Genomic DNA, 17,038 nt, shown 5'->3' with positions numbered 1-17,038 from the left:
TCAGCCCTGTGAGGATGACCCAGGCGAGGGAGGTCAAGGGCCTCGACTAAAGAGAACGGGTGAGGTGTGGACAAAATACGGAAAATAGAGTTACATTTCTCAGTGGCCGACTGGACATAGAGAAGGACGAGAGTAGAGACTGCCTGTCACATTTCTGGTGTGGAAGGCTTTGAGTTGGGCCGGGGCCTTGCAGGAAGCCTCTGGTGTCAGGAAGCGAGGAACCTGAGACAGTGTGAAGGGCGTGGTGTTGAATCGGACACAAGTGAGCAGGAGCTGGCAACGGGGCTAGGAGGGTGGACCTCTCCAGAATTGCACTGCCATCACTGCACTTGGAAGGGGCCTGCGATGTCCCCTTCCTTGAGGCACAGCCCCGGAAACCAGAGCTCCCAGGGCATGCGGTTGCTTGTATTTCCCAGCCCATTAGAATGGAATTTCTTTGACATGAATGACAAAGCTCTAAAGTTCATTTTGGGCCTGAATCATGAGCTAAGCAGCTGTTTCACTTGTCAAGTGTTAAATGATTTGTTCTGGATCAGAGACTACAAGGCAAGAAATGGGGCTAGAAAAAAGGTGCAGGTAGACAGGTCAACAGTTAGCGAAGACGTATGAGTGTGACCTCTGGCATCAGCCACAGAGCGCACTCAGGCTGACCTCCGTTGTCATAACACTGGAAATATTATGGCCCTCTCCTTATCCCCACCCTGGGGAACTATCTTTCACCTAAGAATGGACTCCATTAGTATTTTTGTGCCACATCATTGAGAATCTTTGGGGAAGGGATAGAGCGCTTTTGTTGATCGTGTGCAAGATCTTGCTGAGGCCATGTGCAAGGAACAAAAAGAAATCCTGATCCGGAATAAAATAGGGCCCATGAAGTAGTATGGAGCACTGTTCAGGGAAAAAAAAGTATTTTACTTACATCATATACAAAAATAAACTCAAAATGGATTAAAGACCCAATGATGAGACCTGAAACCATAAAAACTCCTCGAAGAAAACATAAGCAGTAATCTCTTTGTCATGGAGCATAGAAACATTTTTCTAGGTAGGTCTCCTGAGGCAAGGGAAACAAAAATAAAAAGAAAAGCAAAATAAAATGGTTTTGCATAGCAAAGGAAACTGTCAATAAAATGAAAAGACAACCTACTAAATGGGAGAAGATATTTGCAAATGATATATCTAATAAGGAATTAACATCCAGAATATATGGAGAACTTACACAGCTCAAAACCAAAAAAAAAAAAAAAAATTTAAGAATCGGGCAGAGGACCTGAAGAGATGTTTTTCCCAAAAAGACATGCAGATGGCCCACAGACACATGAAAAGAAAAGACACTCAGCATTGCTCATCATCAGGGAAATGCAAGTCAAAACCACAATGGGATACCACCTCACTCCTGTCAGAATGGCTAGTATCAAAAAGACAAGAAATGACAAGTGTTGGCGAGGATGTGGAGGAAAAGGAACCCTTGTGCAGTGTTGGTGCATATAAAAATGCTACAGCCACTGTGGACAATAATACGGAGGTTCCCCCCAAAATTAAAAATAGAAATATCATATCCAGTAATTCCACTATGGGGTATTTACTGAAGAAAACAAAAACACCAATTCAAAAATGTAGGTGCACCCCTGTATTTATTGCCGCATTATTTACAATAGTCAAGATATGGAAGCAACTCAAGTGTGCATTAATAGATGAATGGATCAAGATGTGGCGTATACATCCAATGGAATATTAGCCACAAAAAAGAATGAGATTGTGCCCTTTGCAACAACGTGGATGAACCTAGAGGACATTATGCTAAGTAAAGTAAGTCGGAGAAATACAAGTTCCACATGGTTTCATGTGTGTGTGATCTGAAAAACAAATCATCAAAAAGCAGAAACAGACCCATAAAGACAGGGAACAAACTGATGGTTGCAAAAGGGGAAGAGAGTGCAGGAATGGGCCAAACAGTTGAGGGGAGAGGGAGATGCAGGCTTCCAGTTAGCAAATGAATACGTCCTGGGGATCAAAGAGACAGCACAGGGAATAGAATCAATGGTACTGTAATAGCGTTGTAAGGTGGCAGATGGCAGCTACACTTGTGGTGAGCACAGCATAATGAGCAGACTTGTCAAACCACTTGTTGCACCCGGGAAACTAATGTATATAACATTGTGTGTTTACTTCAATTAAAAAAATAACTGAAAAGTATTTTAAGGACAGCTACTTTAAAAGCAGATTGACTGGGTTGCTAATATACAGAATAAGTATCATTTTTTTTTTTATTTTTTAAGTTTGTTTTTTTTTTAATTTATTTGACAGAGAGAGACAGCGAGAGAGGGAACACCAGCAGGGGGAGTGGGAGAGGGAAATGGCCTCCCGCTGAGCTGGGAGCCTGATGCGGGGCTCGATCCTAGGACCCTGGGATCATGACCCGAGCCGAAGGCAGACACTTAACGATTGAGCCACCCAGGCGCCCCTGTTTTGATTTCTTTTGAGATTTTATTTATTTATTAGAGAGGGAGAGAGCACAAGCAGGGGGAATGGCAGGCAGAGGGAGAGGGAGAGGGAGAAGCAGGCTTGCCGCAGAGCTGGGAGCCCGATGCGGGGCTCGATCCCAAGACCCCGGGATCATGACCTGAGCCGAAGGCAGACGCTTAACTGACTGAGCCACCCAGGCGCCCCAAGTATTGTTATTTTGCCACAAGTCTTCTCCCAACCTTTGAGCATTTGTGTCCAAACTAACTGAAGTTCTCAAGTTTGTTTAGTTTTATTTTGTTAAGTTCTGAAAGTGCTCCATTTCTTATCATGGATCTATAATCCAGAGAGAATTTCTTGTGGTTTTATCTGTTCCAGGCACAAGATCTTTGAATCAGAGAGGAGCTTAGCCCTAAAATGAGCTTTAGAGTCTGTTAGTCCAACTTTCTGTTTAATGTAAGAATTCTCAATATTTAGTTATATTTGCTTTTCAGTTTCCTAAGCCTGGACTTCAGCTTATGCAAGAGTTTATATATTAATATAAACCTGCAAACATACACAATTGTTTTTAAGTAAATATTTATGTGAGTAAGATAGAGAAGGAAAGTCAATGTGTGCCCGTATATGCTATAAGATAATAAATATGAGTATATACAATGTGTATTTACAAAGTAATGAGCTGCCTTTATATGTATTTATGATATAAGCTTCATTTGTATGTGGTCAAAATTTGCCAATTCTATAGGCTACTGTAGATATAGTTACATAAAAATCTTTGATAAAATTTTAACAGATCTATATTATCATAATATTAATATTATATTAACATCGGGCTACAAAAGAAAATCCCAAAGGATCTTTGTTGAAAACAGAAACGCATATACACACTTTTTATGCTTTCAGCTTTTTTTCAAACCCTTAGACTCTTTCTTTCAGTGCAGCTTGGGACGTACCTTGCTTGAATGAGTCATACATACTTGCACCAGGAACTCTTTCTGGAAAGGTACTCTCATTTACTCTTCATATTAGAAGCACTCACAGAAGATATTCCAGAAAAAATAACCTTGAAAAATAAGCCCATGAATTTCTGACCAGGAGGTTTGCTTCTTTGAAAGCATGGTTAGGGTGACAAGTCACACTCAGGAACCAGAGGCATTACGTGACTTCCCTCTGCTGTTGACCACTCATTCTGTGCATTCTTAATGGTAGGACCAGAGCTCAGAGACAGAAAGAAAGAAACTAGCAGGAAAGATTAGCTTGTTGCTTGGGTCTGCTCTTAGAGACAGATGACTCCTGCAATTATTTGGACTTGGACCCTTGGACCCTTTCCCTGGGGTGTATAATTCTAGTTGAATTGACTCTCACTTTTTAAAGGCATGGTTATGTGCTGCGGGCAGATCCCTGCCTTTTTTTTTTTTTTTTTTAAGATTTATTTTTTGGGGGAGAGAGAGCAAGCGAGTGAGAAAGAGAGAGAGAGACTATGCACAGGGGCAGAGGAAGAGAGAGAAAAGCAGACTCCCCGCTGAATGTGGAGCCCAACACTGGACTGGATCTCACAACACTAAGATCATGACCTGAGCTGAAATAACGAGTTTGATGCTTAACCAACTGAGCCACCTAGGTACCCCCTGCCATTTTTTTTTTTTTATTGTGATTGCTTTGTGTACCAATGTTGGCAGTCGTGCTACATGATTGGCTCAAAATGCAACTGACCTCTGCCCCAGGAATCCAAAATCGGCCTATGACTAGAGTTACCGGTTTAAAGATCAAAGGTCTGTGAATATTGTTTTCTTTGCGACCTGGAGACGCCAGGGTAGTCTCTGGCGCTTTCTCATTGCTAGCCATCAGTGAGCACTACCGTGTCAATGTTCAGATTCATCGCAATCAGAATGAACATTAGTTTAGTTCCAAGAATTGTATGGATGCTGAATAATGTCAAAATTATTCCACTTTCCTTATCCTTTCTCTCTTCCCATCAGACCTTGTACTTGAGAAGAGTCAAAGGCTTACAACTCTTTGAAAAGTTTTTTTGTCCTTTTTATAACAAGGTAATAGAATGCTCAAATAATGCCAAAAGTGAAAGTCCCCTGTTAGCACCCACTTCCTACCCTGAGTAACCATTTAAAATAGTTGAGTGTATTCCTTCCCTCCCTTGTTTTCTCGATATAATATATGTCTATAAAAATGAGATCATTACTATTTACACCGTTTGGAAAAGAACTTTTTTACTGAGCGGTGTAACTAGGACATTTTCCAGATCAGTTCAGAAAGATCTACCTCATTTGTTGCCAGTAGTTACATGGTGTGCTTTTGCATGGCTGTACCACAGTTGATTTAACTTTTCCCCTCACCCTGGCTTCTTTTTCTTCTTTTATTTTTTTAACAAATGAGGAGAAGGTGAAAATCTCTGCCGTCAGCACCAGGGACTGTCCAGCTACATCTGGTTCTAAAGTCACAGATGACATTAGATGCATGACAACCTGAGTTTCTAGCCAAGCGTTAATGTTTCATGTTGATTAGATAGTATTTATATTGTAAACCAGTGACCCGTTGAGGGGATAAAATGTTATTTCTGTAGGAATAAAATCAGAAATTTATCTGATCATCATGCCCTTCCTAAGTGTGTTGCCACTTGAGAAAATGGATCTTGAGCTACTTTTCCAAAGAGATTTTTAGTTGTCTCTGTGCCTAGTGAGGGAAGACCACTGACAAATAAATACAGGCGATTTACTTCTTAGCTATTAAAAACTCATCTCACATATATTTATTTGTTATTAATACCGATTGCTAATGTTTAAGAACATCGAATCTGTGTCTTGCACCTAAAACCTGCCTTCTTACCTAAGACTATGTCCTATGAATATCACAAAACTGGTACCCAAATATAGATCAGTAAAGTAGGTGCTCATTCATGAATGCAGCAGCAGCTAAGCCCAAAAAAGAGCATGAAAGTCAGCATTCTTCTTCCACATGCGTCACATACTTCTGCCTTGGCACCCTGTAAAATGTCAGACAGTCACGCAACTGGGGAAGCAGCTGGTTTCTGCAGTCCTAGAGCACGTTGGCTCGAGGCTCATAGATGGCCTTGATTACTATGCAACAGGCATGATGTTCTTATTAGCGCCACCCTGATGAGTGCCGTGCAGTAACTGCTTTCTGTAATACCCTAATTGAGGGCCTTCCTCACATGGAATTTACATTATATGTAGATAAGTCTCTCAGTATGACATTTTAATGGGTACTTTTTAACAGAGTCCAAAGGACAATTAGAACCACCACCCATGCAAGAATCACTTTTTTTTTTTTTAAGACAAGAAAGGCGTGGTGCCCACAGAGGGCTCATTTAAGATAATCCATTTTTCTAAGTGCAGATGAGTATCCGAACATAACAACTCGCTTTCCTACTTGCGTGTGGCCTGGTTTCATATTCTGGTCCTTCACTCCTATTGATGTCTCCCCACTTCCTGGTGTTGGTGGTTTAGCTTTTATATCATTCTCCAATTCAAATGTAAGCCATACTGAAATCAAAATGGGGAGGGGTCCCAGGAATTCATGGCTGAATAGTTATGAAGGTCAGTGTTTTACCACTCCATTCTTTTATTCATTTTGGATCCAGATAATGGTATTTTAGTTTATCAAAGCATCTGCAGGGCCATTTCTCAAGACTGTCACTCTGTCTATCCCTCACTGGGGCCACAGAATATCATCCATCAGTCTTTGAGCCCCCTCCCCAGGGCCATGTCCTAAAAGGGGAATAGTGTTGGTCTCCCTTTCTAGGATTCCCTCCTCCCACTCGAGGGCTCTCCTCTCTTTCTCCAGGTCATATGGTTGTGATATAGAAGGAAAGAGTTAGGGACCAGGCATGGCACAACCTGTCTTGGATACTCTCATCTACTTCTTAAGTATTGATTTGAATTGTGTCTCTATCTTGAATGTTAGAAACTTAAGAATTAGCTCTTTGTTCAGGACCCAAATAAGAAAAGAAATTTTGCTGGGGCTCTGGAGAAAATACTCTTTTGGATAGATACCTCAGCCCCTTCTGTACTCCCACCACTATTTCTTCATAACCTGTTCCAGCATGTGTGGGACTGTTTGTTGTGTCTGTTAACTAATCTGCCTCTTCTCCTAGACTGAAACTCCTCAAGGGCAAAAAAGAAGTCCTCCTAGCCTCCACATTGTGGAGCGTTGTGACTAGCCTATATAGGTACTCCATGAAAATATGAATGAATAAACAAAGTAAAGTAAGGTGATCACTAGGCAGTAGGGAAATACAAATTAAAATCACCATGAGGGGCACCTGGGTGGCTCAGTCGTTGAGCGGCTGCCTTCGGCTCAGGTCATGATCCCAGGGTCCTGGGATCGAGCCCCGCATCGGGTTCCCTGCTCCGCGGGAAGCCTGCTTCTCCCTCTCCCACTACCCCTGCTTGTGTTCTCTCTCTCGCTGCGTCTCTCTCTGTCAAATAAATAAAATCTTTAAAAGTAAATAAATAAATAAAATAAAATCACGATGAAATACCATTACACGCCTATTAGAAGGGCCAAAAACAAAAACAAAACCAAAAAACCTAAACTGATAAAACAAGGTAGAAAGGGTGTGAAGCAGCTAAAAGAGTCTCACACACTAGTGAGGGGAATGTCAAATGATAGAGCCATTGTGGAAGATAGTTTGGCAATTTCTTATAAAACTAAACATAAACTTTTCCTATGACTCAACTAACCTACTCCTTGGGATTGACCCAAGAAAAAAGGAAAACTTTGGGACACAAAAAATCTGATTGAAATGTTGACAGCTGCTTTATTGATAATCAGCTAAAACTGGAAACCATCCACTGTCCTTCAACTGGTGAGTAGGTGAACAAACGATCATCTAGCCACACAGGGCAGTTGTACTCAGCAGTGAAAAGGAACAAACTATTGATAGGTCTAACAGTCTGCATGGGTGCATTATTCTAAGTGAATAAAGCCAGATTCAAAAAGCTGTGTACAGTAGGATTCCACTTAGATGATGTTCTGGAAAAAGACAAAACTGTAGGGACAGAGAACAGACCAGTGGTCATCAGTGGTTAGGAAGGGAGGAAGGGTTGACTGCAAAAGGGCAGCAGGAAGGAATGTTTTGGGCTGATGGAACTGGTCTGCCTCTTGATCACGGTGGTGTCCACATGACTGTGCATTTATCAAACTCATAGAGCTGGATACCTGAAAAGGTAATAAATTTTATCGTATATTAATTACTAATTTAATTTGAAAAAATAAATCAAGGCTGTTTTGCTGTTTAGTGTGAATTTAAAAAACGTCAAAAGAAAACTAGGCTTACTAGCCTGCAGTGATTTGTCACATGTTCGTATACTACCATAAACCCACTGTGAGAAAGTGTGTGTGTGTTTTCATTCAGCAAATGTTTAAAGAGAACCTTCCAATGGACCACGACTTGCTATAGGCGCTGAGAATACATTGGTGAGTAACAAAAGCAGAGTTCCTACTCTCCTGATGGGGAGAAGGACAGAGAGTTAACATGTCACCAAATCAATGCAGTTGATAGCTTTGGATAGGAGTAAGTGCTGTGGAAACAGTAAGATAGGCCTTGGTGACAAAGGGTGGGATTGAGGGTTTGGCCTCTCTGAAGAGACGACCTGGAAGGTGGGAAGGAGGCATCAATATATGCAAATATTCAGGCAGAGCGGTCCCAGCAGGGAAAATACCAAATGCGAAGACCCTAAGGGAACTACACTGGGGATGAGATGGCCTGAAAGACCCTCTCACTTTCAAACCTCAGAGAAAGGACAGCTAAAATAGAACAACTGTCCTTTCAAATGTGTGGCTGGGCTTCCAAGGAAATTTGGCACAGCCCCTAAGATGAAATTAAGCTTTGAATGTTCAAAGAACTATGAGCAGGTAGGTAGGGCCTGAGCAAGAGGGCAAGGGCAGCAGCAGAAGGTGAGCTCAGGTAGGTAGGTAGGGATCTGTTTCTGTTGGCTCCAGAGACCATGGTAAGACATTTGGATTCCGTCCAAATGTCTTGGGAGCCATTGGATGCTTTTAAGCAGCAGAATGAAGTGCTCTTTTTTTTTTTAATTTTATTTTATTATGTTATGTTAGTCACCATACAGTACATCATTAGTTTTTGATGTAGTGTTCCATGATTCATTGTTTGCGTATAACACCCAGTGCTCCATGCAGAACGTGCCCTCTTTAATACCCATCGCCAGGCTAACCCATCCCCCCACCCCCTCCCCTCTAGAACCCTCAGTTTGTTTTTCAGAGTCCATCGTCTCTCATGGTTCGTTTCCCCCTTCATTTTTCCCTTCCTTCTCCTAATGTCCTCCATGCTATTCCTTATGTTCCACAAATAAGTGAAACCATATGATAATTGACTTTCTTTGCTTGACTTACTTTCGCTTAGCATCATCTCCTCCAGTCCCATCCATGTTGATGTAAAAGTTGGGTATTCATCCTTTCTGATGGCTGAGTGATATTCCCTTGTATATATGGGCCACATCTTCTGTATCCATTCGTCGAAGGGCATCTTGGCTCTTTCCACAGTTTGGCTATTGCGGACATTGCAGCTATGAACATTGGGGTGCATATGGTCCTTCTTTTCACTACATCTGTGTCTTTGGGGTAAATACCAGTAGTGCAATTGCTGGGTCATAGGGTAGCTCTATTTTTACTTTTTTGAGGAACCTCCACACTGTTTTCCAAAGTGGCTGTACTTTTCCAAAGTGGCTACACCAACTTCCGTTCCCACCAACAGTGTAAGAGGGTTCCCCTTTCTCCACAGCCTCTCCAACATTCGTTGTTTCTTGCCTTTTCAATGTTTGCCATTCCAACTGGTGTAAGGTGGTATCTCAGTGGGGTTTTGATTTGAATTTCCCTGATGGCTAGTGATTATGAACATTTCTTCATGTGTCTGTTAGCCATTTGTATGTCTTCTTTTGGGAAGTGTCTGTTCATGTCTTCTGCCCATTTTTTGACTTGATTATTTGTTTTTGGGTGTTGAGTTTGAGAAGTTCTCTATAGATCTTGGATATCAGCCCTCTTACTGACATTTTCGTTTATTTATTTTTAGTGATCTCTATACCCAGTGTGGGGCTCAAACTCATGACCCCAAGATCAAAAGTCACATGCTGTTCCAACTAAGCCAGCCAGGTGGCCCTAAATTTTGTTTAAGTAGTCTCTACGCCCAATGTGGGGCTTGAACTCATGACCCTGAGATTACAAATCACACGCTCTACTGACTGAGCCAGTTGGGCGCCCCCTCTTACCGATGTTTTAAAAGGGTAAGTCTGGCTGCTGTCGGGAGAGTGGCTTGTGGTACATGGCGGGGGGACAGGGAAAGGAGAGTGAAGCTCCTGCTGTAGGTCAGGGGCACAGTGTTGCTAGCTAGGAGTTTGGTGGTGCCGGGGAGATGGGGAGAAGTTGTAGCTTTGAGGTGTGTTGGAGAGATGGAGCTTGCGGAGAGATTGGACCTTGAGCGCGATGAGGTGGAAAAGAGGACTCGGGGATGAGGTCTTGGTTTTAGTGATGAATATGTGGCTGGCTGGCAGTGTGTCGTTTGCTGAAGCAGGAACATTGAAAGAAAAGCAAGAGTTTTCTTTGGTAGCAGAGCAGGAAATCAGAAGTTCCATTTTGGACACAATAACTCTGAGATGCCCAGTAGACATCCCTGTGAAGATGTAAATAGGCAGGTAGAGAAGGGTTTCTGGAGCTCTAGAAACAAAAGAGGCCATGTTTCAGAGACAGTGGCCTACAGATGGTGCTTAAAGTCATGGAAATACACGAGTCGGCCTAGAAAGAACCTGTATCCAGAGAACAGGACTGACAACCAATATTTAGGATATACCGACCTGGAGAGCTAGTCAGAGAAAGAGTCAACTAAGGAAACTGAAAGAAAGCCAGTGAGGCAGCAAAGAGACTAGCACATGTCATGATGAGGAAGACAAGGGAAAAAGTTCTTCAAGGAAGAGAATGATCAGCCATATGGAATAATTTAGACAGTTGGAGTACGAAGAGGACAGAAAAGTGCCTATTAGATTTGGCAGGACAGATGACCTTCTCTGGCACAGCTTCTGTGGACTTGGGGGCAGAAGCAGGAGACCGTTGCTCTAGACCATTCTTTTGAGAATGGGGACAGAGGAGTAGCAGTGCAACTGGAGAGGCCTGTGGGGGTCAAGGTAGGGTTTTTTCGTAGATGGTGGAGATGGGTGTGCTGATGGAATGACCCATCAAGTAAGGTGAGAGAGCACCATGAGGAGGCCCAGAGAGGAGGGGTAGGTAATTACAGGAGTTCTGTCCTTGAGAGAGAGAGAAGGAGGAGAGAGTGGCGAGGACAGATTGACCTTGGATTGGTTACAACAGACCAACTGCCAATGCTCCTGAGGGAAGGCGGAGGGTACAGACAGGTACAGGTGGGTGAGAAGATTCAGGAGTGAGAAGATGAGATGTATGTAGTTCTCCCTGTGTTTGTGTTCTCAAAGAAAACAGGAGGTGGGGGTCAAGTGCATGGAGTAGAGTAGATGGCTAGAGATTTGAAGAGAGACAGAAGAAGGGTACAACTGAGTTTTGGAGGCTGGGGAAATGCTTATTGCAAAAAACGGTGAGGGAAAGGAGTGGACCCCACCCCTTTATATAAAGCAAGAGCACAGTGTGTGTGCGCGCGCATGCGCATGCGCACGCACACACACACACACACACACACACACACACACACACACACACTAACCAGGGGGTCAGAGACCTACTTCACGGCTAACGAAGTACAGAAGGATGTGAACCGCAATGATCAGGCTAAACGTAGGCTGCTGGACAGAAGAATCTACACCGGAAAAAACTGCATTTTAAGCTGAGGAGAGGGGTCTCTGGACCAGCTAGCTCTCCTCCAGGATTAGGTTCTATTTGTTGTCCAATTTCCTCCATAGGCTGAAAACTGCTCGAATGGAATCACATTGCACTCAGTCTCTTCCCTCATCAATGTGATGTTTGGGAGCCGTGAGAGTGAAGGGCAGTATTTCTAAGACCAGCTGTCAAAAGAGACTGAAGTCATAGGAGAGGCCATTGGAGAAGTCCAAGCAAAAGCCAGGAGCCTGAAGTTTCATAGAGAAGAGCTAAAGTTCTTCAGTTTAATTGCTGTCAATCATATAAGCAACAGAGCTGTAACTACAGAGAGCTATGTGGCTTTCTTTTTATTTTGTTCTGTGTTATTTTATTTTATTTTATTTTATTTTATTATGTTATGTTAGTCACCATACAATACATCATTTGTTTTTGATGTAGTGATCCATGATTCGTTGGCTTTCTTAATGCTGATGTAAGAAATCACCACAGACTGACTGGTTTTAAAGCACATAAGTTTATTATCCTAAAATGCTGGAGGTCGGAAGTCTAAATGGGTTGGCAGGGCTTCTGGGGGCGGGAGGGGAGAAGACAGCCCTCGCCTTTTCCGGCTTCTGCAAGCCGCCTACATTGCTTGGCTTGTGGCCCCGGCTACATCTTCAGAGTCAGCACTGTAGCACCTCCAGATCTCTCTCTGAGCAGACCTCCGACTTCCCTCATCACATCTCCTTCCCTCTCTTTCTCTTATGAAAAGGCTCTTCTGCTCATGTAGGTCAGGCCCCACTCTGTGACGTAATCAATCTACCTCAAGATCCTTAACTGAATCCCCCCTGCAAGGTACCTTTGCCATATATGGTAATGTAGTCACAGGTCTGGGCATGGGGACGAGGACATCTTTGGGCAGGGAGGGAGCCCTGTCCTAGCGCCAGAAGCTTCCAGCTTTATCCACTAGTGTGATGTAGTCCTGTGCTGTAGCTTTGCATTTGCTTCACTCAGCCATCTAAAGCTTTTCTTTTTGATCCAGTGTGTAAAATAATAGGATCTAGAGCTTTTAAAAAAGTTACTCGTTATAAGAAACTTTCAGATCAAATGTGAAGTGAACAAGGTATGTTTTCTCTATTCCATCAGTTTTTTTCTGTGTTTTGGATATTTGGGACTTCAGAACTTCTGCTACATAAAACGCTGAGAGTAGACATCCCCTCCTAAAGTTCATGATGTGGTTAATTTACCAATTCGCATAACCCTCAAGTATTAAATTCCCAGAAAATGTTTATTAATCTAAGATTAATGTACCATGTCATTGATGTTTACATCATTTGTCAACAAATTCTGTGTTTATGGGCAAGTGTGCATGCACATGAGGCTGGGTGTGGTATATGACTCTGCCTCAAATCCTGGTGGAGAAGATGCTGATGTGTAACTTCAGCTTTGTGACCCTGAGGAAGTTGTATCACCCTCAGAATCTCACTTGGCTTCTGTGTAATTAATGAATAAGTACACTGCTCTCCTGGGGATGGGGTATAAATAATACTTGACTTTTATTCACAAAAGCCCTTATAAGTGCCAAGTATTGCCAAAAACTAAAATTTTGCCATATGTAATAGCCATGGTGACCATATAAATCTATAAATTTCCACTCTGTTTTCCAATTAGATTTGATATCCCTCATGATTTCTCATTTAGAATCATGTTTGAATTTAGCTTTCAACCATTTTATATTCATTCAAATATCGGCTTCCCTTAGTTCTTTTTTTTCCACTGTTATTTAAATTATATTTTATTATTTTATTATATTATTTATAAATATATAAATATATAATTATTATTACACTTATTTTTTACTTATTATTTCATTTCAGCTTTTGTTTAGTTCTTACACTTAGCTGTATAACTAGGGGACCCTGGCAGTGGGATTCTAATTATTCTCAGCAGTTTTCCTTTTAGTTTTTAAAGAGATTTCTGTTTGTATCCCATTATGCTTGTTTTTATTAGAGTAAAAATACTATTTAGAAATTTTAGATTGTCTTGATCTATTTTATGATATGTGCATATGGAGAGATACCGCACCTGCCATTTCTTCACAATTGTACTGGTCAGGGTGCTGGCAGGAAACCAAGAACATCCTCACAGGGGATCGCTAAAGAGTCACGTGGAAACAGTGAAAAGAAACCAAGAGGGAATAATAAAGCACCTAGGAGCTAGCAGCCGGAGGGCATCTTGTACCTACCTGTGCCTCAAAGAACACCAGGGTGGAGGGATTGCCAAAAGCTGACAAGAGCCGTGGCTGTAGGAGAAGGTCCCAGGGGATGAGCATACCAACTGCCAAATCTCCCCCCAGCCAGGGGAAGGGAGAAGGAAAGCAAGGGAAATAAATATCCTGAATGCTGCTCCCACCGTGCCAGACCCAGTGGAAGCCAATGGTCAAGGGAGCCAGTTGATGCCTCCATAGCAGTCCATTTCCCGGCACACAGCGGGGGCGGGGAGGAGGCAGTGACCCGGAGGAGCAAACAGAACATGCCCCAGCACAGAGGTCTATTGGAAAAATATTCCAAATTACTTTATCATGGGATAGTACAGAAACACACATGTACCCCCATACTTAAGGCTTGACCCTTTGGTTTCTTTCTCTCACCACTGCTATTGGCGGTTGTAAAGTTGAGCTGGTCACCATGGCTAATGCCCAGATCGGCTCGTTTTTCTGTGAGTGTTAAGACTTAACAATACATTCACAGGGCAGATACCCACAGTGATTGGGGGGAGGGTCCTCGCTTTCCCAGCAGGCCATCTGAGAGGCGCTGTCCTTCACTCTTCCATTCTTTCCTTTCTAGGATGGAGCTTCAGCATGGGGTCAGCTTACCAGTTTCACAGTTGGCGTGTGTTCGTGATAGTCTGCGCGCTCCCCTGTGTCTCCTCGGTGGTGGCCCTCACATTCATGCCTGAAAGCCCACGGTTCTTGCTGGAGGTAACATGCATTACTGTGAATGTCTAAGGGAGCCACACACATTGGAAAAAGTTCCTTGTTTGCCTCTCTAGGAGGTACGTTTTCCCTTGCTACCATGGAACCATGGAGGGGTTGGTTTCGTGGAGATGTGCTTTAAAAGACCCGTGTGTGAAAAAGCTGCCTCGTGGCCTGAAAGCACTAATGTTCCTCCTCAAGCAAGTAACTTTTCAGTCAGTGAAGAGACTTTGTCTTTTTTATACATGAGCTTTTAGCAGCTAAAGATGCTATTTCTAGTTCTAGGCACATCCATTGAACTGCTCTTGTACTTGAGGATATCCAGTGGGATATCCCATTTGTGCAATTACACCCAATTTGCTCTGACAACACAAGATGGTTATTGGAAAATCAGGGAGTATAAGGGTTTTACCTTTTAGCCCTTCAGTGTCTGTTCGCGTTTCTTAGGTTGGAAAACATGATGAAGCGTGGATGATCCTGAAGTTAATTCATGACACAAACATGAGAGCACGGGGTCAGCCTGAGAAAGTCTTCTCGGTGAGTACCTGCTTCTCAGCAAATCTTCTATGCCGGGAGCCAGGAAACCTTTTCTGAAAAGGCCAGATTGTAAATTTTTCTCTCTACACCAGTTACACTCATCTTTTGGTTCCTCATATTTCCACTTCACTTAGACATGTTTGCGCTCACTGGCTCTGTGTGTACCGTTCAGTCTGCATGGAATGTTCTTACATCTTCTGGTTACCAAGTCTATTCTCAATGGGGAAAGCCAGTCTAAATTAATGAAAATTGGATGGATGGAATTTTTTGGAAGGAACAATGGTTTAAATATTTTTACATAGGCAGTCATACATTTAGACTAATAATGTTTTGTCTGAAATAGGTTTAGGCAGATACACAGTAAGACATAGGGAGACATAAATAAGATCTTCAGTATCTTATAAATAACACACAACTACAGGTGTTAAAACATATGAAATAGTTCCTCATTAAACAGTCTGTTGACATCTTATTTATTTCATTTTTACCTAGGAAACAAATTTTTCAAATTGTAAATATAGACTTAAGTTTGGCCTTCATCTAAATTACCACACATTCTTCCTTAGCACAATTTTTTATGCAATGTAATGGAGAAATGAAAGTCAGTAATGGATGTTCTCCATTGAGGACCTGAAAGTCTTTGAATAGGCCCTTCTTTTAAGCAGATGCACAACAGAGGAAGGATTTTTTTTAAATGAAAGGATCAGAAGGTTAGAGGAATCTTGAGGCATCATCTAGATACTCAGTGTCACTTAACCCTTCTTAGCCACATGAGGGAAAAACCCTTTACCAGGGGGATCTTCTGTGAAGGAGAGTCTCTCCAGGGCCTCACTGTGCTACTTACCTGCTTTTTCCTCCAGAAGGTTTGAGGTACCAAATTCACACATGGTCATCCATGTTGTTACTAGATTAGGTGAGAACTGGGGGGAAGACTCCAAAAGAATGGATAAAACTCAGAGTCATTTATTATGTGACTTTCAAAGTCATTACATGAGTCCACCATGACAAATTTGTCTTTTTTCCTTATTATGCCTACAATATAGTGAATCTGCATGCATTCCTCCAAAGGCTTCTTTTAAAGCTCTTCTTCTTATGCCCCTACCTTAAATAATTGTTTTCCAGGACTGTATTTTTAGCTAATTTCTCTTTTAATCCTATATGCTTTCCTTAGCTGATTCTAGCTCTCTATCTCCTAATGGACAGCTCTCCTGAGCTCCAGACATACATGTTGAAGGCCTTTATGGACGTCCTTTTATGTCCTTTCAAATCTGAATTTCTGAGTCTGAACTTAGCACCTTAAGAGTCTTCAAGCTTCTTCTTTTTACTAAATTCTACCAGAAGATACCACCAGTACCACAAACCGGAAAACCTTGGAACTACCCTATTTCTTTCTTCCCCTTTATCCCCACAATATTCGAGGAATCACTGTGTCCTATTATTTCCCATCCTAAATATCACTCCTCATTGTTCCGTACTTTTGACCCTCCTGCCAACTGATTTCTTTCAGCCCTCTTTACTATTCTTTAGGAATCTAAAACTCTTTGTAGTTGGCTAATACCTTGTTTTCTCTCACAACTCAGGATGTTTGCACATGGTATCTCACGCTTGGAATGGCCTCCAAGTGGTTTACATACATGGCAAATGACATACTTCTCCATAAGTCCCAGCTTAGGTTCAGTCCATGAAGGCTTCTCTCATTCCCGAGTCAACTTGGGTGTTCTATAAAATACATCTCTCCCATCCAATATAGATCTACATTACAGGTTTTTTTCTTTGTATGGTAATTGCTGGGAGGATGTCAGTAATGGGTATTTTATGTTTGCATCTCTGTAGTCTTAGTGCTGGACCTGGTTGGTACCCAGTGGGTGCCCGTGAGTGAATGAACAAACAAACACTGATGAGTAGAGAAGAAGCAGCCTCCCAAAAATAATATGTTGCGTGATAAGAACACCTCTGTGATTTAAAAAAAAAAAATCTATAGAGTATCACAGAATAATGCCTCCATGGATCATTTTGAGCTGACTCTATTTGGAATCCCACATTTAACTCAGACATTATTTTCATTAAATACAGACCTCTTTGTTGACAGAGCCAGGAAGAGTCTACTGCTTACCTTGTATAATTTGGAAGATGCTGAGGGTCCCCAAATGACCACTGTCAAAAGATAGCCTGGGTACCTGGATTCTCACAAAAGAAGTGCTGCTTTGGATGTGGGCGGAATCTCCAGAAAAAAAGTGTTCAAAAGTGATCCCT

At 42.2% G+C, this 17,038-nt stretch overlaps 1 protein-coding gene and 1 non-coding gene across 3 annotated transcripts in view; one reads left to right on the top strand and one right to left on the bottom strand.

Moving 5' to 3' along the window:
- SV2C (synaptic vesicle glycoprotein 2C) overlaps positions 1-17,038 on the top strand; it is a 200,650-nt gene that overhangs the window by 147,233 nt on the left and 36,379 nt on the right. For both annotated transcript variants that reach the window (XM_025892700.2, XM_073905310.1), the window contains exons 5-6: positions 14,121-14,254; positions 14,696-14,785. In XM_025892700.2, the coding sequence (XP_025748485.1) occupies positions 14,121-14,254; positions 14,696-14,785 (224 nt within the window). The remainder of the gene's footprint in view (positions 1-14,120; positions 14,255-14,695; positions 14,786-17,038) is intronic.
- On the bottom strand, positions 9,641-9,713 carry TRNAT-UGU (transfer RNA threonine (anticodon UGU)). Its single transcript has one exon. It is a non-coding gene; the product is annotated as a tRNA-Thr (tRNA).

The sequence above is a fragment of the Callorhinus ursinus genome, unplaced genomic scaffold (assembly GCF_003265705.2).
Source record: "Callorhinus ursinus isolate GAN/ISIS: 27379988/994484 unplaced genomic scaffold, GSC_fseal_2.0 scaffold23, whole genome shotgun sequence".
NCBI lineage: Eukaryota > Metazoa > Chordata > Mammalia > Carnivora > Otariidae > Callorhinus > Callorhinus ursinus.
This window is presented reverse-complemented; position numbering and strand designations above follow the sequence as displayed.